Source organism: Caenorhabditis elegans, chromosome I, assembly GCF_000002985.6.
Source record: "Caenorhabditis elegans chromosome I".
Classification (NCBI taxonomy): Eukaryota; Metazoa; Nematoda; class Chromadorea; order Rhabditida; family Rhabditidae; genus Caenorhabditis; species Caenorhabditis elegans.
The window spans coordinates 7,003,743-7,029,724 of NC_003279.8; the positions used below are offsets into that span (position 1 = coordinate 7,003,743).

General features: G+C 35.9%; 4 protein-coding genes and 3 non-coding genes across 11 annotated transcripts; 4 read left to right on the forward strand and 3 right to left on the reverse strand.

The window, feature by feature from the left end:
• Positions 1-1,700: 1,700 nt before the first annotated feature.
• Positions 1,701-5,458, forward strand: ctg-1 (the record flags this gene model as incomplete). Of its 3 annotated transcripts, NM_059592.6 has the most annotated exons (8): positions 1,701-2,039; positions 3,088-3,250; positions 3,506-3,691; positions 3,973-4,130; positions 4,174-4,261; positions 4,502-4,749; positions 5,032-5,198; positions 5,245-5,458. In NM_059592.6, 8 exons carry the CDS (start codon positions 1,978-1,980, stop codon positions 5,322-5,324), a joined length of 1,152 nt encoding a protein of 383 aa, NP_491993.1. The 3 variants fall into 3 exon arrangements, with proteins under 3 accessions (NP_491993.1, NP_001263451.1, NP_001263452.1); NM_001276522.3 differs by lacking the exons at positions 1,701-2,039; positions 3,088-3,250 and having other exon boundaries at positions 3,566-3,691; positions 5,245-5,324; NM_001276523.3 differs by lacking the exons at positions 1,701-2,039; positions 3,088-3,250; positions 3,506-3,691 and having other exon boundaries at positions 3,994-4,130; positions 5,245-5,324.
• Positions 5,318-11,481, reverse strand: chd-1 (Chromodomain-helicase-DNA-binding protein 1). Its single transcript, NM_059593.7, has 11 exons — positions 11,337-11,481; positions 11,050-11,192; positions 10,761-10,997; positions 9,843-10,463; positions 9,427-9,777; positions 7,726-9,380; positions 7,403-7,562; positions 6,797-7,225; positions 6,585-6,750; positions 5,834-6,306; positions 5,318-5,784 (listed from the first exon to the last, which is right to left on the reverse strand). The coding sequence occupies exons 1-11, from the start codon at positions 11,464-11,466 to the stop codon at positions 5,764-5,766; spliced, it is 4,386 nt and encodes a 1,461-aa protein (NP_491994.2). The 5' UTR covers positions 11,467-11,481; the 3' UTR covers positions 5,318-5,763.
• On the forward strand, positions 9,476-9,836 carry H06O01.5. Its single transcript, NR_147807.1, has one exon. It is a non-coding gene; the product is annotated as an Unclassified non-coding RNA H06O01.5 (non-coding RNA).
• Positions 11,482-12,169: 688 nt separating the features above from the next.
• pdi-3 (Protein disulfide-isomerase) lies at positions 12,170-17,048 on the reverse strand. The gene is made up of 8 exons (NM_059594.10): positions 16,815-17,048; positions 14,049-14,274; positions 13,879-14,002; positions 13,709-13,822; positions 13,359-13,658; positions 13,051-13,279; positions 12,612-12,688; positions 12,170-12,560 (listed from the first exon to the last, which is right to left on the reverse strand). The coding sequence occupies exons 1-8, from the start codon at positions 17,043-17,045 to the stop codon at positions 12,395-12,397; spliced, it is 1,467 nt and encodes a 488-aa protein (NP_491995.1). The 5' UTR covers positions 17,046-17,048; the 3' UTR covers positions 12,170-12,394.
• Positions 17,049-17,552: 504 nt separating this feature from the next.
• Positions 17,553-17,842, reverse strand: VF15C11L.2. The gene has a single exon (NR_050235.1). It is a non-coding gene; the product is annotated as an Unclassified non-coding RNA VF15C11L.2 (non-coding RNA).
• VF15C11L.1 lies at positions 17,665-17,842 on the forward strand. The gene has a single exon (NR_050236.1). It is a non-coding gene; the product is annotated as an Unclassified non-coding RNA VF15C11L.1 (non-coding RNA).
• A 387-nt stretch (positions 17,843-18,229) lies between these two features.
• ubql-1 (Ubiquilin) lies at positions 18,230-25,334 on the forward strand (the record flags this gene model as incomplete). 3 transcript variants are annotated; one of them, NM_171839.4, is made up of 13 exons in its annotated part: positions 18,234-18,332; positions 18,455-18,560; positions 18,606-18,704; positions 18,759-18,913; positions 19,022-19,150; positions 19,715-19,958; positions 20,285-20,424; positions 20,470-20,553; positions 20,600-20,712; positions 20,760-20,825; positions 20,870-20,930; positions 24,821-24,923; positions 24,972-25,332. In NM_171839.4, the coding sequence occupies 13 exons, from the start codon at positions 18,240-18,242 to the stop codon at positions 25,031-25,033; spliced, it is 1,455 nt and encodes a 484-aa protein (NP_740884.1). In that variant the 3' UTR covers positions 25,034-25,332. The 3 variants fall into 3 exon arrangements, with proteins under 3 accessions (NP_740885.1, NP_740884.1, NP_740883.1); NM_170895.6 differs by having other exon boundaries at positions 18,230-18,332; positions 18,606-18,913; positions 20,870-20,981; positions 24,972-25,334; NM_170894.5 differs by having other exon boundaries at positions 18,240-18,332; positions 18,606-18,913.
• Between the last annotated feature and the right edge of the window lie 648 nt (positions 25,335-25,982).

Below are 25,982 nucleotides of genomic sequence, written 5' to 3' on the forward strand. Positions count from 1 at the left end.
ATTCCCATGCTTACGCCCAGTAGTTGGAGTACTCCCATGCCTACAACTCATTTTTCTCCTTTTTTTTCGTTCCCATGCTGATATTCTCATACATACATTTTCTCCCGTGCATACAAAATATTCTGATGCTTACGCTCAGTAGTCGAAGTACTCCCATGCATACACCTCATTTATTCCATTTTTTCGTTCCCATGCTGACATTCCCCCACATACATTTTTTCCCGTGCATACAAAATTCCCATGCTTACATCCAGTAGTCGAACGTTCCCATGCTGACATTCCCATACAAACATTTGTTCCCATACTTACAAAAATGTATTCCCATGCCGACATGGAGCATTTTTGTGCTCCAGAAGAGAACAAAGTCAATTTTTTTACTCATTTTCATTGTATTAGGCTTACTTGACAGCTTTCAGTTACAACTGATCACTTTTTTTTTCAAAATGCATTAGTTCTCGATTATGAACAAGGAATCGAAGAAAAATGGGGATGACTGCCTATAGAGTAAAATTTTTTTTTTGCTCAAAAATTTTTTTTCTCTCTATTTTGTAGGATATCATTAATTCGGTGAATTCCACAACTTTGAATGTTCATATTGCTGTTTCCGTGCAGTTATGAGTTTCGCAGTGTCTTAGGAACATTCCATTTTTTGTTGCATTTTGTAGGAATTCGGAGCTATCTTATAATTTCTACAAATTAGTATATCCATTTCGCATTATTTCATGTATCTTAAACCTATTGCTTCAAAAATAGCACAGAACGAATGTTGATTCTGTTTCTTTCATTAAAAAATGTGCTACTGTGCATTTTTTCCCACTTCTACGACTTTAAAGGCGCGCGATTTATACAAAATGGTCCCGTCATTGGTCTCGCCAGCGCTCAACAAATCAATGGGATGCGCGTGGCGAGATTATTGCGCGAAAATTCGCGCGCCTTTAAAGTCGTAGAAGTGGGAAAAAAAAATGCACAGTAGCACATTTTTTAATGAAAGAAACAGAATCAACATTCGTTCTGTGCTATTTTTGAAGCAATAGGTTTGAGATACATGAAATAATGCAAAATGGACTTTCTAATTTGTAGAAATTATAAGATAGCTCCGAATTCCTACAAAATGCAACAAAAAATGGAATGTTCCTAAGACACTGCGAAACTCATAACTGCACGGAAACAGCAATATGAACATTCAAAGTTGTGGAATTCACCGAATTAATGATATCCTACAAAATAGAGAGAAAAAAAAATGTTAAAATATGGGAATGTCAGCATGGGAACGTTCGACTACTGGATGTAAGCATGGGAATTTTGTATGCACCGGAAAAAATGTATGTATGAGAATGTCAGCATGGGAACGGAAAAAAGGGAAAACATGAGTTGTAGGCATGGGAGTACTCGAACTACTGGGCGTAAGCATGGGAATATTTTGTATGCACGGGAGAAAATGTCAGCATGGGAAATGTGTGCATGGGAAATGTGAGCATGGGATAGATTGCCTGTGCCAAACGCACAAAACGCTTTTTTTCTCATTCAACACACGTCGGTTTTTTAAATAAGTGTTACAACGACACTCAACATTAATTTTCCTGACAGATTGGCCGATTATATTTGAATACTTTGTCAAGTTAGGTGTTATTTCCAAGACCTGATATTCATTCCAAAAATCACAAAAACCATGTGATGACACCTGCAATTCTTTTCCTTAGGCTGTTTCTCGTTCCTCACCAACGATTGAAATCTACAAGAGGCCTTCGGAAGAGACGAAGGCGGTGACCGGCGCTGCTGCTGGACGAGACACGGGGGCCGATGCGACAGATTTGCGGAGATATTACACAACATAGACAATACTACAGTAACTGAGAAATAGTATAAGATTGAGTGTAGAGTGGACAGACATTCCGCCTATTCCTTCTTCTTTTCTTCTTTTTCAATCCCATCTCGTCTTTTCTTCCATCTCGTCCAATTCATTCATTGCATCGAGTAATGTTGGTGTCGCCGACTGCCGCTGCAACGTCCATCGAACAGCAAACTATTCGAGATCTCAGGTATACAGGTCTTGACACGTTTTATATTGATTTACACGTTTACAATTTTATTCCGATTAGGAATTTTTTACATCTTTATAAAGAAACCGTAATTTTTTTTCGAAAATTAAAAAAAACTACTTGTTTTTGAAAATTTTCACTGAATACCTTCTTTGAATAGATTTTGAGTTACAGATACGTAGTAACTGTTAGAACTTTAGAATAAAATATATTCAATCTTACAATAGTTTTCAACCAAATTCACAAAGTTGGGTAAGATTGTGATCTTCCATGTAGTAATCACCGTATAAACATCTTTTTATTTTTCTGTAATATCCGTTCAACTTTCGCGTACTTTCTACTTTGAACTTTTATATTCAAATTGTTTCAAAACATATTAAATTCCAATCTCAGAAGATTTTTCATTGTCACATACAATAAATAAGTTGTCCATTCTTCCCACAAGAATTGTGAACGACCTTGTTAAAATAATTATACGATGGTGAATCCCCCGCCTTAGTTTTGGATGAGATCATAGAATATCCCGGAAAAGTTGTCTTCAAATGTTTTATACTCACAAATTGTTCCCAAACAATGTAATTTTTTTTCATAAACACTCTAAAAAATTATCAGTCAACGTTTTGTAAAATTGCCAAATTTTCGTTGAAAATGAGTACTTTTAAAGAATTTTTGAGCAATTCGCTTGTTTCAATTGCTTATAATATTTGAAGACAAATACTGGGAGCACATTTGAAATATAAAAAACGTTTAAAAAATTGAAAAAAAGTTTTTTTGATTTGCTTCCAAAATTATGATAGATGAAGACTGGGTAATTGCTACGTTTTGATTATAAAGACAAAAATTTCAAAAAAAAAGAACTTGAAAAATTTTGCTATGATATTTGGTCATTTTCGCACCATAGAAAAATTTCTAAACATTTTCCCCACGGATGCTACTCTAAATTTGATAGCTTTAGTCATGCAGTATAGACTCAGAAAGCTACTGAATTTATGAACAATTAAAAATTACATTACTCACAAAAATTGGAAAGAAAATGTTCAATATTTAGATCAATAGTTCCACAAATAGACAATTTAAACGATGGTTATGTGCTCCGCTGGCTCCGTGCAAAAGAAGGACGATTTGATGAAACTGCTGAAAGCTTAAAGAAGCATGTGACATTCCGTAATGCTTGGCATCTTGATAAAATTGAACAATGGACTCCTCCAGAAGTAAGTGATGATGAATTTAATGAATCATTATAGATCATACATCACTTTTATATAGCTTCAACGATTTTATCATTCATAAGATAAAGATCCAAAAATTACAACGTTGAAAAATAAAATTTGTCAGATATTTTATAATTCAATTTTGAAAAGAAAGGGGCAAAGTTGATCAAAATCATAGAAGCTAAGGAGAAAAATGTATGAAAACATTGAAGTTTTGATTGGAAAGCTGCTGATTGAATATAAATTTAATTTCAGTGTCTAGAAAAATATTGTGGTTATGGATTGCTGGGAGACACAGAAGGACGTCCAATCCTTATGTCACTGTTGGGAAATGTGGATGTTGAAGGACTTTTGAGATCAGTTGCTTCATTGGATTATATCAAATTCTCATTGGCTGCAATTGAAAAAGGAATGAAACTTTGTGAAGAAAAAGCAAAAGAGGTGTGTTCTTTCAATGTTTGAGAAGTGTATTGATTATAAGTTAAATTATTTTCTGGCTGAAAATGAGTCCCTTTTTTTTACGATTTTTATTTTCTCAGTATGATTTCACTACTTTTATCTAAACATTGTTGGTGTTCGATTATTTGGCAGTGCTCTAAATTTCTGAAAATTTGGAAGTTACCTGAAATTTTAGAAAAATTTGAAATAGTTAGGGTGTTTTTTTAACAATATGTTTTCATTTGGAAACAAATGCATTGACCTACAAAAACAAAATATTGCAGTCCGGCCGTCCATTCGAACAAATGACATTAGTCTTTGATTTGGAAAATATCACATCTGCTCATTTTTCATGCAAACAGTTTGCTTCATCATTTACAACTCTTGTCAGTCTTTTCCAAGATCATTACCCATTGTTTCTTCGGAAGATTCTTATTATCAGGTTAGTAATAATTACGTCTTTGTTATAAATGAATACATTTCAGAGCACCAGAAATGGCTAGAATTGCGTACGCTTCTATTACGGCAATTCTTCAAGATCCGATCACTCGCCTCGTGGAAATGCCTTCCGAGGTAAGATTTTTTATTTTTGAAAAAATTCCAACAAAAAATTTTGAAGTGTATATTTTCATTATGTTTTCTAAGATTATCTATGATTTTTGTCCAAGGACTTATTTGGTTTCCTAATACAAATATTACAACTGAATAAGACTAGATCAATTCTTCGATAAAATCGTTAGAACTTTTTTAATAAGGAAAATCAAAGATCGTATTAAACGTTGAATTGAACTTTAATCAATAAATATTTTTCAGTCTGATTGGAAATGGTCTCTTGCTCAAATCGTAAACCTCGATGCATGGCCAATGTATTGGGGAGGTAATCTCGTCGAAAACGGTGACCCAAAATGTCCGTCACGTATCAAATACGGAGGTGGCGCTGTCGATGAAAGCTATTTCGTGGATCCAAAAAAGGCGATGGCTGACTACGATCAATTGACTACAGTTTACGCAGGAGATAAACATTTAATTCAGATCAAAGTGAAACGTCCAAGCCGGATAAGGTTTGTAATGGGTTTTTGTGGTGGATCAAATATTTGCAAATTTTCAACATGTATCTTAAAAGCATATTCTTGAAAAATTGCCAAATTTAAACTTTAAACAATTAGGTTGTTTTAAAATTCAATGCTCAACATTTTTGAACGCCTTATTAAAACGTATTTAAATCAGATCATGTATTATAATTTTTTGCGGTCATCTGCCAAAATTATGACTGTAATAAATAAATAAATTTCGAGTTTTACTAGAATATTCGGTGATAAATTTTGTAATAAAATATTTTCCAGCTGGACCTATATGACTGATGAAGATGACATTGGGTTTGAAATTCATTATGATAAAACAGGATCATGTGATAAGTTAACTGAAATGGAAACTGTTTATCCATATATTCGTCTCGAATGTACAAATGTTCCAATCACAGGACATCTCGATGTGACTGATGTTGGAAACTGTTCGTTTCTTCTTTTTTTTATATTTTCAACTTTTCAAGCGTTCAGATGTTCTCGAATTCGACAACTACTATTCGTGGTTCTCTGCCAAGCAATTGCGCTACAATATTGAAATCGAAGATTTGTAAATTCTAATGTTAATCGGAGGATAACGCTGATAATAATAATGTATAATTATTTACAATTTTCAAAACTAATGATTATATTAATTTTATATAAAGATCACGCTTTGTAGCTAATAAGACTATTAAACAGATCATTATTAAAGGAAACAAAAAAAGATGAAATGTGATAAACATTTGAAATAAAAACAAAAAAAAGTAAACCCGACCAAAGAAAACAGGAAAAGAAATCGAGCTAGATGGATAAGGAATGGCAAATAAACGGACAAAATTAGGATTATATCATTTAGAAATGAATAAGAATTTCTATTTATCAACAACGAATTTGAAAACTAAAAATTGACATGTTTTGGGGAAAGAGAAACGGGATGATGGAAATTATATCGCAGTTTACGAAGAACCCGTGAGTGTAGTGTGTGCAGGTAGACGAAAAGATGGAGTTAGACTAATGTCGGCGGTTTTTCTCCTGAAAATATTAAACATCAAAAAAATGTTGTTGTTTTCTTAATGAATACCTTATGTTGCTCCCGATGGTGATGATCCTTGTGATGATCTTTATGATGTTCCCGATGATGGTCCTTACTAGTTCCTTCACCATGATCCATCCGCCTTTCTCCACGATTCCTTTCTCTGTCCTTCTCTCGATCCCTTTCCTTGTGATCTTTGGCTTCTTTCGGCTTCTCCTCCTTACTCTTATGATGGTGATGGTGATGGTGATTTTTGTGTTTATCAGAAGTTATACTTCTATATCGGTCAGCCATTTCTCCAGGTTCTCTCAGAGTGAACTTGCAAAGAAATATCCACAAATAGTTATACCATTTTCGAATATTTGTTTTTGGCTTCTTTTTTATAAGAGTTTCGAGGTTTTCAAGGAACGAGTCGCCGAGTCGGGTAAGATATTTGGCCTCGTCAGCTTGATTTTTGGCTTCCTGCGCTTCCTTCAGTTTTTTCATGTATTTATGTACCGGCATGCAAAGCTTCACACATTCTGAAAATTCATAAACGTTTTTGATTTTTTTAATGGAATAGATTTGGAGTTAATTTCAACTCAACTTACAATAGATGTTCTTAGACTTTCATAAATGAATATAGGATGATTAGAAGCCAGAGCTGTTATTATTATTTTTTTTCGAATTTCAGACATATGAAGTTTAATTTAAGAATACTATTTTTTCTAAAAATCCACATTTCTTTGCAGTCAAATTCATATCTGAATGTCTTAGAACATATACTGTAAGTTCTGAAATATTTTTTCAAAGTTTTTACCTAGGAATGGCTTGGCACTGCTATCCTCTAGAGCACCTCCATAAAGAGATTTATCAATCGAAAGAAGAGCTAGCTGATCTTTCAAACTGCTGCTGTTTTTCTCTTCTTTCTTTTCTTTTTTCTTCTTTTCTCCCTCTTGAGGAACATTATTCGTATGCCTTTTCTTCTGAAAAATTTAAATTATATTCAATAAGAAGACATTAAATTCCAACCTTTTCTGGTCCAACTGGTACATCATCTGCCTTTCGTTTTCTTTCCTTTTTTTCCGTTGTCTTCACTTTATCCTTGGACATTAGTTTCAACAAATAATCGACTCGAACTTGTAAGTTTTTTCCTTGCGGTTTTTTCGTCTTGTCTTTAATAAAAATCTTATCAGCCAATCCAAGAGTAGGATCCATTTTTATCGCTTCCCAACTACCGTAACCGTACTTCCAGACACCCAGGAGCAATGCCGAGTCATCAGGTCGACTCCAATCAACATCCCAACCTTTTTGTAATTTAGCATTTGCTGGTGGTTTGAATGAAGTTTTCGTTTCTTCTGACTTGAGTATTTCGTGTAATGGTTTCAGCTCAGCATGACTTCGTTCGATTTGCTTCAGATTAACGTCACATGTATGAAATTTGAATTTTCTTTCGATGTCCTGCAAGAAAATTGTTAATAAAATACATATTATTATTATTTCCATAACAAACACAAGTTAGCTTCATCAAAAAACTTTAAACGCGTTAATTAAAAAAATTAATCAATTGTTTTGATCAGAGAAAATTAATATTTTCAATGAACAAAAAAAAAGTTGGCTCAAAAAATTCGAACTAACCTTCTTTTCACTTTCCGCTGCACCGGCATCACCATTTTTCTCGTTACTGTCGAACTCATCGGCTGCTTTTTTGCACGCCTCACTCAAACTTTCAACAAGTTTCTTCATCTCGTCAGTGCTGTGCTCCTCGAGTTCCGCATCTTGAGCAATTTCCTCGAGCCTAAAAACAACACAGGTGGGTGGGGGAAGATTGGGGAAAAGAAAACATGAGAACAATTTAGAGAGTTTAGAAGTTTAGAGAGAAGAGTTACAAAGCAGTGGCACAGCCGACTCAATGAGCTCAGAGGTTAACAAAAAACTAATAAGACATGAGAAGCACGTACCTGTTAAGAGGCATCGAAAACTTTCGGAATGATTTGATAAATCGTTTGATTTCAGGAATTGTGAAGTTTCCCACTGCTTTCTTCTTTTTCTTTTTTCCAGTATCATCTTCTTCTTCATCATCGTCACCATCATCATCTTCGACAACCTGTGGTATTGGTTGTTTTCTTTGTCTCGGTGCTAGATTCATTTCAGCCAACTCCTTCATCCGTTCTTCCTCAAGAATTCGATTTCTATCCTCTTCTGGAATTATAGCCGCCCATTCGTCAGTTGCTGCAGCAATGTCCTTCTCTTCATCGATTGCGAAGTTTGCATATTTAAATGAACTGAGCAGTTCATTCTCTTTCATCACTTCTTCTTCAGCTTCTCGAGTCTCCGCGCCCATCAGGATTCGATCAATATCAACTTCAGGTTCTTGTTCTTCACCTTCTTTCTCTTTGAACAATTCAACAGCTCCAAACTTCAGAATTGCACTAAGTTCTTGTTTATCGAAAGGAACACTTCCGCTGGCAGTTGCATTCTTCGACAACACTGTTTTTCCAGTGGTATCCATTCTTTGAATGACTAAATGATCCAATACAAGCTTCCGTTTCGCTCGTTCAACAATCTCTTCTTCAACAGAACCTTTTGTTACTAGTCGGTAGATGTTCACGGTTTTTGTTTGACCAATACGATGTGCACGAGACATTGCTTGCAAATCATTCTGTGGGTTCCAATCTGAGTCGAAAATTATTACTGTATCAGCAGTGGCGAGGTTAATTCCTAATCCACCAGCCCTCGTGGACAGAAGGAAGGCAAAATCCGTGGATCCCGGAGCATTGTAATGATCAAGAGCTTGTTTCCGAAGATCAGCACGCATAGATCCGTCGAGTCGTTGTGAAGGAAAGCGTCGTAATTGAAGGTACTCTTGTAAAATATCGAGCATCATAACCATTTGAGAGAAGATCAGAACTCGATGACCTTTGTCTTTCAGACGGCATAGAAGCTTGTCAAGAAGGATTAGTTTTCCAGAAGATTTTAAAAGTTGTTGTAACCTTCCTTGGGCATCGTCATAGATATGATCATATTGTCGAGTGAGGGATGCATGATTGCAACACTTTTTCAATTCCATCACAAGATTTACAAATCCATTAATTGATCCTTTGACACCTTTCGATAACTCGCGGTAGTTCTTTGTAAGAATCCATTTATAAAACTGCTTCTGGTGAGCCGTCATGTCAACTCTGAGAATCTGTTCCGTCTTCGGCGGCAACGATTTTTCAACATCTTTCTTTACTCTCCTCAACAAAAATGGTTCAAGCTTTTTGTGCAAAGCAGATATTCCTTTATGATTCGATTCATTGTGAGCTGTTTCAAATTCTTCCCAACAATCGAACTTTTCAGGCATGATGAAGTGAAGAAGAGCCCACAGCTCTTTCAATGAGTTCTGGAGAGGTGTTCCTGTGATTAGAAGCTTATGGTTGAAACGGAACTGTGTGAGAGATTTGTAAAGCAAAGATTCGTCGTTTTTGAGACGGTGAGCTTCATCAACAAGAAGAGCTGCCCAATCAATTGATGACAGGAATGCTTTATCTTTGAGAAGAATTTCATACGTTGTCAGAATTGCATTGATCTTCATTTTCTTCGTTCCGCCGACAAACCATTCGTATTGACGAATCTACAAAACTACTTTTCAATATAAAAATACAAATATTATTTATTACCATATCTCTAGAAACAACATCGCCCATATAAACAACAAGATTCATTTCAGGAGCCCATTGAGCAAATTCTTTCTGCCAAGCAGCCATCGTTGAGAGAGGAACAACTACGAGGTATGGTCCAGCAAGATCATAACGATGAAATAATGAAGCGAGAAGAGAAATCGATTGAATTGTTTTTCCAAGGCCCATTTCATCGGCTAGAATTGAGCTGTTTCCTTTGCACCAAGCGTATACCATCCAATTGAGACCTTCAAGTTGATAATCACGAAGTTTGTGTGTTGATTCTCCGTCGGTTTTCAGAAAATCCGGCATCGACTCAAATTTTTCAAATTTCGGGCGCTTCCGGAGGACCTAAATTATTATTTTTTGTAGAGGTTTAATAATAAAAAGTGAAATAAATTGTCCTTCAAACTAACATTTGAATTTTTATTCGGAGATTTCAGATTTTCAATTCGATGATAATAAGCCTTTATCTGCTCAGGTGCAACCATCTTTTCATCTTCCCAAGTACAATCCGAGTACGGTAATCCAGACCACTTGATAAGATATTCAGTTGCCATTGATCCATCAGCAGCTCGATCTCTTGATGTTTGATGAGCTACGACTCTTTCCACTTTTTTGTATTCTTCACAAAGTTCTTCTGCCATTTGTTGTTCACATTCAAAAAATTCAATGTATTCTTTATCGGCTGACCGCTTCCACATCTCAACTTCTTTTTGCTTTTTCACGTAGTTTTGAACTTTTTTGAGTCCTTTTGCATTCATCAAGGCCAATGAGTTTTCAGACTCCCATGTGTTATGCAGATGACTCCAGCCTGTCCATTTGACAAAAAATTGCTGCTCTGTCTTATCACCGGGAATTTGATCGTTAGGATCCCCTTTATCAGCAATATTATAACAAGTTGTTGCAGAACCCGTTGCTCCAGGTACACCGTGCCGCCATTTGATAACTCTTTCGACAGTTTCAGTAAGAATTGCAGGTCCTTCTGCGGGTACTGCTGGCTCTTCATCCCATTCAAGAACGTCGTCATCGTCGATCTGGAAAAATAAAATATAGGAAACTGCTAAATTTTAAGATTATTTTAGTTTTAGAAAAGGTCTTTAAAATGAAGTTCGGACGAAACTAGTTCCACATTTTAGTTTTACGACTCATACTTAAAAAAATTATTAAATAGCTTTAATTTTAAGATGTTTTTAAATTGAAGCTAATAAATGAAGGAAAAAATAATTTTTGCGGCCTACTGTATCAAAGGCGCATTACTGAATTACATTTTCTAAAAATATTTTTCGCGGAGAGACCACTCGGCGCTATATTTGAATATTTCAACAACTCACGTCATCATCCGAATTTTTCTCGGCATAATTAACATTTCCTTTCACCGACTTCCGTTTTACAACTGAAACTGCTTTTTTCGTTTGCTTGACAACTTTTTTTGTTACTGTTCGCCGTGGTTTTCGTCGATCATCCCAATCATCTTCAGAAGATTGTGATTCTTCGGAATTATCCGACGGTGAATCATCTTGTCGTTTTGATCGTTTTGAACGTCGAAAGTAGTTTTCATTTTCAAGCAGCTGGAATATATTAAATTAATTTCTGTTGTGTTTTTGATCTTTGGACACATACTTTTCTTGTTTCTGCATCCATCCCCCGATTATTATTATTTTTCTTCTTCGGGGCAGGTTCATCTGGTTCTGAACTTGATGAGTTTTCACTAGCATCATCACTGTCGTCACTTTGATCAGAAGAACTTTCAGGTGAATCCGCAGCTGGAAATTGAGTCAAATAAAAATAACTTATTTTTTTAAAATAGTATTCGTGTAATGTAACATTCTTTTTTGTAGTTCACAAAATTTCAGATACTTAAGATTTTAAATGTATTTGATGAATTCTGAAAATAGTTAATATCCAACCTTTTTCTTTTTCATCATTATCTTCACTGGTACTGTTTCCTTCAGGATTTTCTTCTTCCCTCACAGGTTCATCTGTTTTCTCATCAGGTTCTGCATCACTCCCAGATGATGATTCAGACTGATTCCACATATCTGAAATTCTTATTTTTTCTCAACAAAAAACCCCGTAAAAATTCCAAAAAGACGGTAAAATTTAGCAAAATTTTGTTCGATTATATTTATATTCATAAATATTACTATTTTGATAACTATTTTAGCTAATTTTAGCAAACAATCTTATTAATATTCAAATTATTTCATTTTGGCGCCGATACCGTTATATTTACAAGAGGAAAAAAATTCAAAAAAAAAATCAATGAAATCACTGACGTAAAATCAAAAAACTTTTTTTTCAAACATCACTAAACTATAATAAAATAACATCAAAATAATTCAAAAATTCTCAAAAGTATGTGCAATTTGTTAAATACGGTACTAGATCCCCGTTAACATCGGAATAAAAAACAATTGCACTAGGCCCATTAATAGTACTTTCCGGTGCAATTTCCTATATTTTTTTAACTGAAAAGGGTACTAATTAAATTTAGCTGTCTATAGAAAACATTTTAATCGAAAAATTCTGCTTGTGAGCCAAGAAATCGGTCCAAAAAGAGATGCGCACTTCAGAAAAAAGCGAATCGCCCAGCCATGAACACCTCACAACCGCGACGCAACCGCTCGCGATCAAAAGTGCTCGTTACTCTAACCGCGAATTCAAACTTGCATTTTTAGTCAGAATAGAGCCTCCCACATTGATGCTTTTCATGTATTTGTGTGAGAACAACTCAAATATTAGAGACCAGAAGGTTTATTGGCAAAAAAGGCGTACGAAACGCCATAATGAAGGCACCAAACGGTCCTTTTTACATCATAAAACAAGAAAGAAACCGTGAAACAACCGTCAAGTTGAAAATTCTTCGATTGGGAACCCTAGTCGAAGCTGCAAACAATAAATAAATAAATTACAAAAGGGAAACAACGAGGGAGGGATTTGATAAAAATTCTCTATAATTATCCAATTACAATTCAGTCTTCTTCTTCTTCTTTCCGTCGCGGCTGAAACCCTTGAGCCCATCAGTAGAGTGCTTTGAGATGAAGCTGACGAAATCCTTAACTTCGCGTCCTCCATTGTATGGGATCGGGTTCGACTTAGCGTTCTTTGGAAGCCAGAAGAGAGTTGGGAATCTGCAAAATTATACAAATAATTCAGGATCAGCATTGGATAAAATTACTAACCCTCTAACTTCGAACATTGGTGGAACATCATTGGCGGTGGCATCCATCTTAGCAATGATAACATCTTCCTTGTTGAGCTGAAATTACAAAATTTGAAAGTATTTTACAAATTATATCACAAGCCTGAATACTTTAAGTGTCTCCCAGTGTAAACTTAAATATTTAAAAAAGTTTAATTAAAGTTAACTTGTATTTTTGAAAAACCTTTCAGAAAGCTTATCACAAAAGCACTTTAATAAATAAAAAATTACTATGTAAAAAATAACTTGCATGCTAACTTCTATTTTTATTTTTAAGTTTTTCTCACATTCGTGTTTCAAAATAAGTAAAAAATAAACTTTTTAAATGTGAACTATGGGAAGATGTTTAAAAAAAACCAACTGTTGCGAATTCTTATTCACAATACGTCGTATTAATTTTATGTAACAAAAAATTCTACCTTCTCAGCAAGTTCCTCGTATTTTGGAGCCAATGATTTGCAATGTCCGCACCATGGAGCATAAAATTCAATGAGCACATCCTTATCAGCATCCATGATAAGTTCCTTGAAGTTCTTTCCAACGGCAACCTTAACGTCTCCTTGTTCATCTGGGATTGGCTCAGACTTCATGTATGGTTCGGCATTTCCGGCGAGAACTTCATCAACGAATTGCTGGAGATTGTCAACGCTGAAATTATTATTATATTAAATATCGGTTGAAAAACATTGAAATTATTTTCTGATAATATATCAGAGCTTTAACACACCTGAATTCTTGGTCCATTGGATACTTTCCTTCATTAGTGAGAATGGCAACGATTGGCTTATCCGAGTCCTTGCGCTCTCCTAGTCCATTGGTTTCAATTTCAGAAGAGAATTCTTCTTTGTTGGAAACGGCGAATTGAACTTTTCTCTTATAGTTTTGAGCAACTTTCAAGACACGGTTGCGCCAGTAGTTGGATCCCTTAGGATCCTTGACGTAATCAACGTTGTAGTAAACAATGACGATTGGCTTTTGCTCGAATTGGAACAAGTTTCCTTGAGTACGAATTCCGGCAAATCCAACACTTAAAATATGATAATTAATTACAAGCACAATAATTTAATCATGACTAACGTTTCATGGACCAAGAAGTTCTTAATCTTATCGGTGTCGTAGTTACCATCATATTTGAACTCGTTAGTGTCAAACTTGTTATGGAGCTTTTTTGGAACGAAGACAACGACGTCACTGAAAAATAGCTCATTAAATTATCAGGAACATGCGAATTCACAATTAGTACTTACTCAGAGTATCCAGCCTTCTTGATGATGTCTTTGTTGGAAGTGTGAGCGAAGGAGAAACGATCACGTTCGGTATCAGCAACCTTGAGATAAGAATCCTTAAGCTTGCTTTCGCTCTCGAAGAATCCTTTAAATAATTAAATTTAAAAAAGCCAAGAAATAAATCAACCAACCGATGACAACATTTTCATCTCCACCAGTGAACTTCTCGAATTCGGCAACGGTCTTAAGTTCCTTGGAAGAAGGTCCCGACTGTCCGCGCATGAACTTAACGATACCATCGGCATCACGTGGTCCATCGTAGTCTTGGGCTGGAACTCCATTGCGGAAGATCTTAAGAGTTGGGAATCCCTTAACTCCGAATTTGTCACAAACAGTCTTCTCGGTGGTACAATCGACCTGAAAAAAAAACAATGAGAGAAATACATATGCGTATTTAATAATGAGTTCATTCACCTATGTGAAATGCAATAAATATTGTAAAGTCACAAAACGTATTGAAATATAAGTTACGACACCATGAAATGTTTTTCAAACTTTGGATATACTTTGCGAGACCATGATTCAGAACAGGGGTGTGCGGCAAATGGAAAAAATTGCCGAGCTCGGCAAATCGGCAATTGCTGGTTTTTCAAAATTTGCCGTGCTTAACAAACTCGGAAAATTTTGATAATTTTTGATGTTTTTTGGAACACCAAAACTACCGAATTCTTAACACACATCTGGTTTCTGAATTAGTTCCGTGTAGTATGTCTGCTTAAGCATAAAACTAACTCAATTTTGTGTCATTTTACTAAATTTTTGGCGAAAAAATCAATAATTTTACTCAAAATTGTACTGTAAAATTTTTGACGTGTGCGGCAAATTTCGAAATTTGCCGAGCTCGGCAAATTCGGCAAATCTACCTTTTTGAAATTTGCCGTGCTCGGCAAATCGGCAATTGCTGGTTTTTTCAAATTTGCCGAATTCGGCAAATCGGCAAATTTGCCGAGCTCGGCAAGTCGGCAATTTTCGGCAAATTTGCCGCACACCCCTGATTCAGAAATCCATTGATTATGTATTGGAACATGGCCACAACGCTGCACTTTTCGTCATATTGCAGAAGTGAATAAACAAGATGTGTCAACCAAAATGATTTGAACAGGCTCTTTCAACATTATTATAATACACCCACGTTATTACTATGTGATCGTCACTATCGTCGTCCAATAAATAAAACTAATCGATGAAATCTTTCCAATACCTTGAAACGATCGAATTAATCAAAAAGTATTCGGTCATGTTTTTGATTCTTACTATTAGGATACTGAAATTACCTCTATTAGTGTCACATGCCAGACTAAGCTACGAATGACCCTTAGCTTTGGAAACTATATGACGCAGTTGAAAAAATACATATAAAGAATATATTTGAAAATTTTGAAACTATTCAGGCAAGTCTATTAGAGGCTGCATCACTAATTTTTGATCGACTCTCTTGGATGCGATATTGGCAGAGAAATCAGTATTTCATTCACATGCATCATCCTATTCCTTTTCAGAGATATTAAAACTTAAATTATTGAAATTCAACTTTTAAAAAAATGCAAGCTAATTCAAGCATTTTAAAATTAGCTTTAAATATCATATTTTCAATTCGAATTAAAACATGATCGACTGATTGAAATTGGAGAACATTTTCATTTTCACGACAACAGGGCCGGCTCCCGCAATCTAGGGTGCTGTGTAGCACATGATTTGGTGACCATCAAGGGTGTCAAGTCCCGTGTCCCGTTGTCCCGTTTTTTGGGTGTTTTCACGGGAACGGGACGTCCCGTTGTCCCGTTTTTAAAATTATCACGGGAACGGGACGTCCCGCTGTCCCGTTTTTGAGCGTTTTCACGGGAACGGGATGTCCCGTTGTCCCGTTTTTTGGGTGTTTTCGCGGGAACGGGACATCCCACTGTCCCGTTTTTGTAATTTTTACGGGACACTGACACCCTTGGTGACCATCCCTAACTACTTGTTTTCTAACGATAACATGCGTTGCTAATTTTAGAATCACGAAATTACAACGAAGTCGGTCAAATGAAGTTTTATGGCCTCTTTTCATTGAAAAAACTCCGGAAAATGTGTCAGAGCCGTACAACGCAAGGAGGTGGATCTTATATTTTCTCGAAAACTTGAGCGTGACGCCCATTTTTCTGGGTCTTTGCGGCAAGCTCCGCCTTTTTTCGGATAACACTGGGAAAGAGATTTCGAGAATTTTACAAAGATACACGTGAAAAGAAGAGGAATTGTTTGCCAAAAGGAACACCGTAAAATGTTTAATTGAAAAAGTCTGTCAATTACTGCTTCAAAAATTTCAAACATATACTATTCTCTATGGCAATGCACATGTGATAGATCGTTTTCGAGATAATATTGAATTTACTGTTTCAAAACTGAGAATTCTTAAAGGGGGGCTGGATTCCTATTACTAAACCGTGGTTCAAATCTTTGTTTCTTTTTTTTTACAATCTTCAACTTCAAAAACATAATCTTTTGTTTCATTTACTACCATATCGCACTCGTTTGTGGTATAGATAAAACTGTTTGCTACGCGACTGGTGTTTTTGCTCTTATCGTTAATTGATGTCCGTATTCTGTAGAGTAAAGACCTGACAACAAACAGTGATTTGATGCGTGGGAAAATGTAAATGTCGAGCCGATCTCATTGTCAATGGCCTTTTGAATACACAATAACCATTTTGGACCAGCATACATAATATATATGACGGACAAATGTTTCTATATGCATAAGGACTAGAACAATAAATTCAAAGAATCCTTTGTATGCATTTCATATATTTCTATTCAATGTGGCTTTCGTTGCTGTTTTATCAGCTTTCGCGTATTTGTCAGTGTCACTGCGATCGATATATGAGCGATGGCTGTGTAAATAAGTATGGTTATCTTACCTTGACGAGAGCGACTGGTGGATCGTTAGATGCGAGTTTTGGGGCAGCTCTCTCATACTCTGGGGCAATTTTCTTGCAGTGTCCGCACCAGGGAGCGTAGAACTTGACAAGAGCAATGTCGTGGGTTTGGATGAGATCATCGAAGTTTCCGTCGGTATACTCGAGAACGGCTCCTCCAGCACTGGCGAACGCCAGGAAGGAGGCGACCAAAGCTGCCTGGACCCAAATCATTACCTAAAAACTTTACCTATAAACGACAATCGATCGAGTGAGTTTAGAGGGCGAGAGATTATCGGGAACACCGACAAAAAGTTAAAAACTAAGAAACAAGATTAGAGGTTTTCAGATTATTCAGAAATATTTTCTAGAAATTGAGCGAACGATTGAAGAGAAGGGAAGGTGTTTTCGCAATTAACAAACCGCGATCGCATCGAAAACGTGAGCCGCTTGACGCGAAACGTGTTTTCGTGGCGAGATACCGCGAGCGGTAAAATCAATGCGCCTTTACTTTATTTATTTTTTTTTCGCATTTATTTTCATTCTTTTCTGTGAATCACATGTGAATGGACAAATACAGATTGTTTCGGGTTCAATTTTAAGTATTTACAAACACTTTTCAAAAATTATCTTTAATAAGTGGAAAATACAGTTAGTAAATAACTATAAATTTTAAGCTTAGAAGAAGAAAGCCAAAAAACATGTGTTGTATGGAGGAGAAATTTTATATAGACTCGGGGAGCGTTATATCACTTTTAATGATATTATTACTAATAATCCAGAAAATGCAGAGCAGAAGCATAAAAATAGACCCGAATTGTTAAGGTCCACGTGGCGCTCGTGTGTACACCAGGGATTGGTAGGAACTGAGCCAAAAACACGTCGTTCACTGCCTGTCGCACGCGTGTTGTGTGCCGATTGGCCTCATTCTTGTGAGAACTCCGCCCAATGGGTCTCGCACGGAAGAGGCGACCATCATGTGTCGATTTACGCAACTACCGCATCATTTTATTGATCATTGTTTTTTATTCATTTTATGACCTGATATAGAAGGAATCGACGTTAAATTGGAAGGCAAATTGATTGGAGCGCCATTTAGAACTTTAATTTCTTATTTTTATTGTAAATTTGAATCGATAAAAGGAACAAAAAGATCACCATGGAAACCAAATTAGTCATCACGTGCATATTGAAGCTCGCGCGTCAGGAAGAATTGTGTCTTCGTTTATCTTCGTTTATTTTCTATCGAAGAGACCCATTACATTATTACATTATTCGGTCTGAAATAGTTGCGAAATTTCTTTTTGCGCTTCGAGAATATTCTCGATTTATCGATGCAACGTGTTCTTTTCCGTCTCCGCCTCTCATTCTCTCAATCCTTTTTCTTTATTTAATTTTGTCGGTTTTTTAATATTTCTCAAATTTAAGATGGCTACAGAGAGTGCACTCATCAAAGTTCACGTGAAATCACCGTCGAACAAGTATGACGTTGAGATTGCTGCGGATGCATCAGTTTCAGAAGTATGTTATATTTTATTTAAAAAATAAAATTTTGCTCTTGAGAATTAGATAAAAATTCAAGTGATTATTCCATTTTGATAAATTAAATGTGTAAATCACAGTGTTTAATTAATATTTTACAGCTAAAAGACAAGGTTCTTGTGTTCGTTCCAACTGCGAACAAAGAACAAGTTTGTATAATTTACACCGGAAAAATTCTGAAGGATGAAGAAACTCTCACACAGCACAGTAAGTTGAAAAATGTGTTCCAAAAAATAATAAACAAAAATTTAGAAATCGCTGATGGTCACACCGTCCACTTGGTTATTAGAAATCAAGCCCGTCCAACACCAGCGCCGGCTGCTGCAACACCAACAGCTTCATCTGCACCAAGTTCCAATCCAACACCTTCTTCACAACCGAATCCTACCAATAATCCATTTGCAGCAATGGGAGGAATGGGATCACCTGCTGATATTTTAAACAATCCAGATGCTATGCGTTCAGTTATGGATAATCCAATTACACAACAACTTCTAGGAAATCCAGAGTTTATGAGAACAATTATTCAATCCAACCCACAATTCCAAGCATTGATTGAGGTTCGAGTTTTTCCTGGATATTTGTTTTGTAAATTTTCGGATTCGAAAAATTATTTAATTTTTTAATCTTCCACATTTCTCTCGTATATCGACAATAAATATTTTCAGAGAAATCCAGAAGTTGGACACATTCTCAACGATCCGAATGTAATGCGTCAAACTATGGAGATGATTCGTAATCCAAATATGTTCCAAGAAATGATGCGGAATCATGATCAAGCTATTAGGAATCTTCAGGTACATTATATATAGCTATGCTGATCAAGGGATGCCATTTTTCAATTTTTCAATGTTTTCAGCGAAAATCGAAACATCGAAGAAAAAAAGTCCAGAAAATTATCAATAAAATTTGATTTTTATCAAGTTGTGTGACACACAACTTGTGTCATATATGTTGGTGACAAAAAACATACGAAGACATTTTAATGTTATCTAACAATTGTCTAAAAAAAAGAAAAATTACCAAAATTTAATACCATTTTTTAAAAATTGAAAAAGTCGGTTTTTTCTCTCTAAAATCGAAAAACGAAAAATTCTGATTTTTCAGTTTTAGTTTTAAAAAATCGATCAAGGATGCCGATCTAAATGTCTAAATATGACTATTAAAAGTAATTAATTGTTATTTTAATTGATATGGCAAAAAATTGCTAATTTTTTTTTAATATCAGGGGTACATTTCTGGAAACTATATATTCCATCCCAGCCGCGCTACAGGGGTTTTTGTCTTGAATTCCAATTTCAACAGATTTTCCTTTTTTTCGGTTGGATTTGTTATTTTATGTTGAAACATTCAATTTTCAGGGAATTCCCGGAGGAGAAGCTGCTCTTGAACGGTTGTACAATGATGTACAGGAGCCCTTGCTCAATAGTGCAACAAATTCGCTCAGTGGAAATCCATTTGCTTCTCTAAGAGGTGATCAGAGCAGTGAGCCACGTGTCGATCGTGCTGGACAAGAAAATAATGAAGCTCTGCCAAATCCATGGGCTTCAAACGCCAATCAAGCTACCAATAATCAATCGAATAATCGTTCTGCTGACTTTAATTGTAAGTTTTTCTGAGTCAAATTTCTCTAAGTAAAAAAAAATCTTACATTAAAATCATATAATAATCAATGACGAGTGGCAAATGCCAAATATCAATTTGCCGAAAAAATTAAAAAATTGTAAATGTGAAAAAAGATTTTCAGCAATGTATTTTTGAACATTTTCCTTAAAAAATTTCCAACAAAAATTTCAAAACGACAAATTTCCAATTCGCCCAATTTTACGTCTGCCGCCCACCATTTATTATAATTTTAAACAAAATATTTAAACGTCACGAATATCCTCATAGTTTAGTGATCCGTTAATAATGTTTTAATTCATATTCAGCATTGCTTGATTCACCTGGCATCAGCTCCCTAATGGAGCAGATGATGTCCAATCCAAGTATGCAGGCCAGTATGTTCAGCCCAGAAGTCATCAATTCAATTCGTCAAAATATGTCAAACAATCCTGGACTCATTGATTCCGTTAGTTTCATTTTTAAAAAATTTAAAATAATTATGTAAGTTCAGATTGTTGGACAAATTCCATCGGCTCGTGATAACCCACAGATTTCCGAAGGAATTCGTAGAAGTTTTCCACAAATGCTCAACATGGTTTATTTTCTAAATTTTTACAAAAATTTATATTTCAAAATTTCAGATGTCTGATCCATCTGTGATGGAGGCAATGAGAAACCCACGGGTCAGTGAAGCATTCCGTCAAATTCAAGAGGGATTTTCAACTCTTCGCAGAGAAGCACCTCAACTTTTGAAGTATTTGAAAATACCATTTAGTCAAAAACTATTTAAAATTATTTTAGCCTTTTCCAAGCTGGAGCAATGGGAGGTGGAGCATTCGGTTCTGATGCCAATGCATCTTCTGCTGGGTTCGTTGATAGTTTTTATAGCTGATAGTTTTTTCTCATTTCAGAGCAAACTCTGCAAACGGACTTGCCGATTTATTCAATTCAATGAATATGGGAGGAGGAAGAGTGAGTATATTGAATATTTGATTTCTTATGTCACTTCTTATGGGAGCAGAGGTGATTATTTTCAAGTTCGGCCTTCTCGAATTGTCTAGAAAAAAAAATATTCAGAGTGAAATAACGAGATAATAAGATTTTATGAACTGAAAAAGAGAAAATTTCTATTTAAAAAGCTAAAAAAAAAGCATTACTACTGTAGAAATCAGTTTTTCTTATTTTTTATTCATTGCAAAATTTGAAAACTCGACAATAGCCTATTTTTGGATTGTGAATTTATCGAAGTGGTAAAATTTTTTTAATCGGCAATTGCCAAAACTTTCTATTGTCTGTATGATAGTTATTGAAACATCATGGGTTCAAAGAACTTTTTCAGCTAATTGAACTATTTTAAGCTTTCCTTTCTAATTCAATCGACAGATCGATTTAGAATAATATCACCGAATCCAATAATTTCCCATAGTATAGTTTTTTTTATACTTCCCTCTCGATTCCGTGGTCTTTTGAATTTTCCAAATTGAAATGAAAATTTGGATGATTAGTTGAAGCCTCACATCAAATGAAGTTCCCCCTTCATTTCATATATCAAAGTTTTTGCTCAAATTTAGAAGCTGATGAGTTGCGCCGAGTCGCCGTTTGCTCTGTGACAGCGACGGAAGTGCGCGAGCAAGAAAGAAGAAGTCATCGTGTGTCTGTTCTGAATAATGTAACAAGACGATGCTCCGTCTTCTGCTTCTTCTGTGCCGTCGTCGCTGAGCAGAAGCAAAAGTCGGCTCGTTTGACATGCTATGGATAAATGTTAGATAATGAGTATAAAGTGACGAAGACGATGGCAAACTGATGACAGCGTGCACGATCGAAAATCTTTTCCTGTTTGCTCAGAAAATGCAATTATCATATCGAATTTCATTTAGACCCCGGTGGCGTATCTAAAATTGTTTCGAAATTCTGATGTCTCGGCCCTTTCTACAGACAGAATATACTCTTAGAAAAGAGAAGTGTGGGAGATTTATCATGAGTTCCCCCAGTGAAAGAGGAAGGCCCCTCATTTCCTTGTCTTTTAATTTTTGATGATTGTTAGACGAAACAATTTGAATTGGAAACAAAAGCAATAATTTCTGCATTTTTCGTTTTCATCACTTGACATAGGAAGTGTGAAAGGCGGGCATCTTATCCATACGAATAGATCAGATTTTTTAATTTTCGTCGACGTTGCACTACTGGACCGAATGCTCTCGCATCACACAACACATTGTTGGCACATACATGTTATATGTCATTTTACATTTTCGATTAATTTTGTTCAATACCAAAACGTGGATGAGTGTGTGTATGTATGTGCATTGCCCACATAAAATGATATTAGTAGGCGCACATAAAAACGTTGATCGACAAAGGCTCGTCTCTTCACATAAATATTACACATTTCACAGCAAAAAAAACTATGTTCAATAATCAGATCTTTTTTGGGATGAGAGGGCAACACAAAAGCTGAAAGGAAACTTTCTTATCACAGAACCTTCAATTTTAGTAGATGTGATCTTCACTACATTAGGGGTTATTTGTACGCACAATGCCAAATTTTCGGAAAGTTGAGCTTTTTGTAAAGTTTAGAGCATTATTCCATGTTCGACACCCTAAAATGTTTTAATACAAAAAATTAAATTATAATACTTGAATAATTGCCTATTTTCGGTCGAATTCCAAAATTAAAATAGGTGGTATCTAGGTAGTTGCCAATTTCGACTGCAAATTAGGAAACTTGATTTTTCGAGAAGTTTTACTACGATATCTGATCTATATTTCTTTTTTCTTCGGCCCCTTTAATAAGCAAATCAGTGTTGCTCTTTTTGCTTCCCGCAATTGTTAGGAGCACATGTTTTGTGGCATATTTAGGATGCGCGACGACGTATTTGCACACACACACACACACACATTCCACGGATCGGATGTCACTATAATCTCATCTTGTAAGCGGTTACGCTGCTATCAAATTTATCCCGTATGTTTCAAGCAATTGGCCACAACATTTGTTCTCCCCCTTTTTGTTATAACTGCTGCTGCAGCTTTTGTCTCATTAGATGATTGTTTTGACGACATTTGCATAGATCATAGTAAACGATGTGTCTCCAGGAATATTGTGTAATGGAATAGTGCGCGAGGTTGGTGCGCATGATGAGAGCAGATAGGAAAAAGGACGGCGACGTTCCCCTTTTATTCATTCAACAATTGTCTAATCGGCGATTGTGTGGAACACGCGCCGTGCCATACACGTATTTCATTTCATAAAGAGGCAGCTGGCGAACATCTTCCGGTCTTCTCGTTTCCCGCCTTTTTTGTTAAGATGAGCCGATGCAAATGATATTCGAAGTGATTAGTAGTGGAGTCTATTAGGAGCCGACGTCCGAAACGATGGGATGATCTGTTCAGTGGCAAAACACTTAGTGTCTTTTGAATAGGCATTCGATTGGTTTTCTTGTTCTTACAATAGACAGATGGCTGGTTGCATGGGAAACAGTTCTTTCGAACACCTGTATCAAACCTGTGATATAGTTATTTTATAGTAGAACATCGCTTCTCTTGCTCAGATCATATTGAAACCTTGATTTTTGCATTAAGGATAAACAATAAATTCAAATATCTAAAATTGTTTCTCCTTTAAAGTAGTTCCCTTAAAATTACGATAGCTAAATCCGAAACATAGTCCAATCATTTCTTCTCATTAATTAGTATGTTGATGGAATTGTAGGGACATGTGTAGAGAGTGGAGGACACGTTGTATCACTTAATGCATGTTGTCGAACTCGTCAAAGTATGGTGTAATGCATAAATCGAATGAACGGAAAGATGCGGTAGTGCTGGTCACAATAGGAAGAAGAACAAGAGGGGTCCCATGCAAAAACACATATGACGCGTCGATTCGTCCAACTGCTCCTCTTCCTGTCTCTGTTATTATTGAGAACAACACACTCATAGATATAAATGCACAGATACTCGTTGTTCGCGCACTCATTTGTTTCGAAACATGACAAGCAAAATGCGTTTTTAGAAGATAAACATCGTAGCACTGACTCGTAATATGTAATGAACAATTAAGAAGCAGCTCTACGCATGCTATGTGCATTTCCCTCATGTTTTCAAAATTGCCTATTCTCAGAGGAAATGTTAATTTGTGTCTGTGTGGGTATGTATGTGCATCATTTCAATCAAGTGCTCCGCTCTCCTATAGACCATATTTTTTGTTTCTTGGGAATAGATTTTGGAATGATTGCCTTCCAAATACAAAGATGGATGGATTTGGAATTGAGCCTCTAGCACAACAATAATTGAGTTTTCAAAGTTTTCATGTGACCACTAAAGTTTTAAAAACGAAACCCAATACTTTTTTAGGAGATTCCCCAGAAGCTATAAATTAAAAGAAGTCTAAAATAATCTAAAATTCATATAATCAATTTTGACATTTTCTCAATTACTGTAAGACTCCTAAGTTCATATGATCCCTTGTGGAGGCAATGTCAAAACCGATATATGTGCGTGTCAAATCTTCAATATTGAGACAGCCGCATCGCTCTGAGTGATTAGTGCTAGTAACCGAAATATGAAGAAGCGGTGTGATGTCTCTTTATCTCCTGCTCTCCCTCAGGTGTTGAGATGATGGTGGTAGTGGTAGCCAACTGTTGCTCTTCGCAAAGCGCTGAGCTCTTTTGTTGTGAATACACGTCGCAATCATCAAATGACACATTAATCATATCTTGGAGAATGAGTCGGTCGATAAAAGAGAGAAATGTACCTTCGATCAAATCGCAACTCTTTTAGTTCCTCCCAGCTCCCAGACCGCTGATCGGCGACTATGATTGATTGATTAACCCACAAATGACACTAACGTGAGAAATTTTCAGCCCTCATCGACTGCTGCACCAGTGAATCCGGAGCAAACCTATGCATCACAACTCGAACAACTTCAATCGATGGGCTTCTCGGATCGTGCCAGAAATGTGGCAGGTATGTTGATAATATTTGATTTGTGTATAAGTAAAGTATGATTTACAGCGCTGACCGCAACGTTCGGAGATCTCAACGCGGCTGTCGAACGTCTTCTCAACTCTCCATAGATCCCCAATTGCCACACATACCTATTTCCCACACACACAACCCTCCGCCGATTCCTTCCACTATCATTTTTTTCTGTAAACTTAACTTGGTCTGTGATCTTGCTTCTCGCCTATCCAAAGGTTATCCTTTTAAATCTTTATTCTAAAATGTGAACAACTAGTATATTCGTTCTTCTAGTATCACCCTTCCACCAGTTTAAAATTATTCTTTTGTATTCCGTACCAGTTCAAGTATAAGTTATTTTCTTTTGGTATTGCGTATTCATTCATAAATTCGAGCTTCGTTGGAGCTTCCTGGCAATCCTCTTATTGACAGATGTCTTAGAAAAGCAAGAACAGTTCAATTGGGTGGAGTCTGGAGAAGATGTGCTCTCGGAGCCGTCAGAGCAATCTGCTAATTCATTGTCCTCTTTTTGAATGCGACAATCCATTTTTATCTACGAATCCCTTTTTTATTTTCAGGCCATTATTTTATCAATTTACCAGATTAGAATACATTCTTTAGAGAATTTAAAAAATTATGACAGAAGTTTTGAGGTTATAATGAATTAGACACTATCTTGAATCAGGCAGTGCTATTTTTTCGCGGCGAGACCCATCTAAATAAATCCATGCCCCTTTAAGAACACATTTGAGAAAGTGGTGAATGTTCGATATTGTGATGTTGATATTTTCTTTAAAAACTACTTCTCTTGGCTGGTAACAAGGTCTTCAGTATTTTTTTTAATTTTAAAATGAACATGAAAAAGTTGCTACCATAAACTTTTTTCTCGCGGCAAGACCCATCCATTTGAAACCGTGTGCCTTTCAGTTTGCATTCCAGAAATTGTCGGAATTACGATATACCACATTTCCATATAACTTGTGTGCATAATTCAAACCAACTCATCCAAACCCTTTGCAGTTCAATTTCAAAATAAAATGTGTGGCGCGTCTGTGTTCGAGTCAT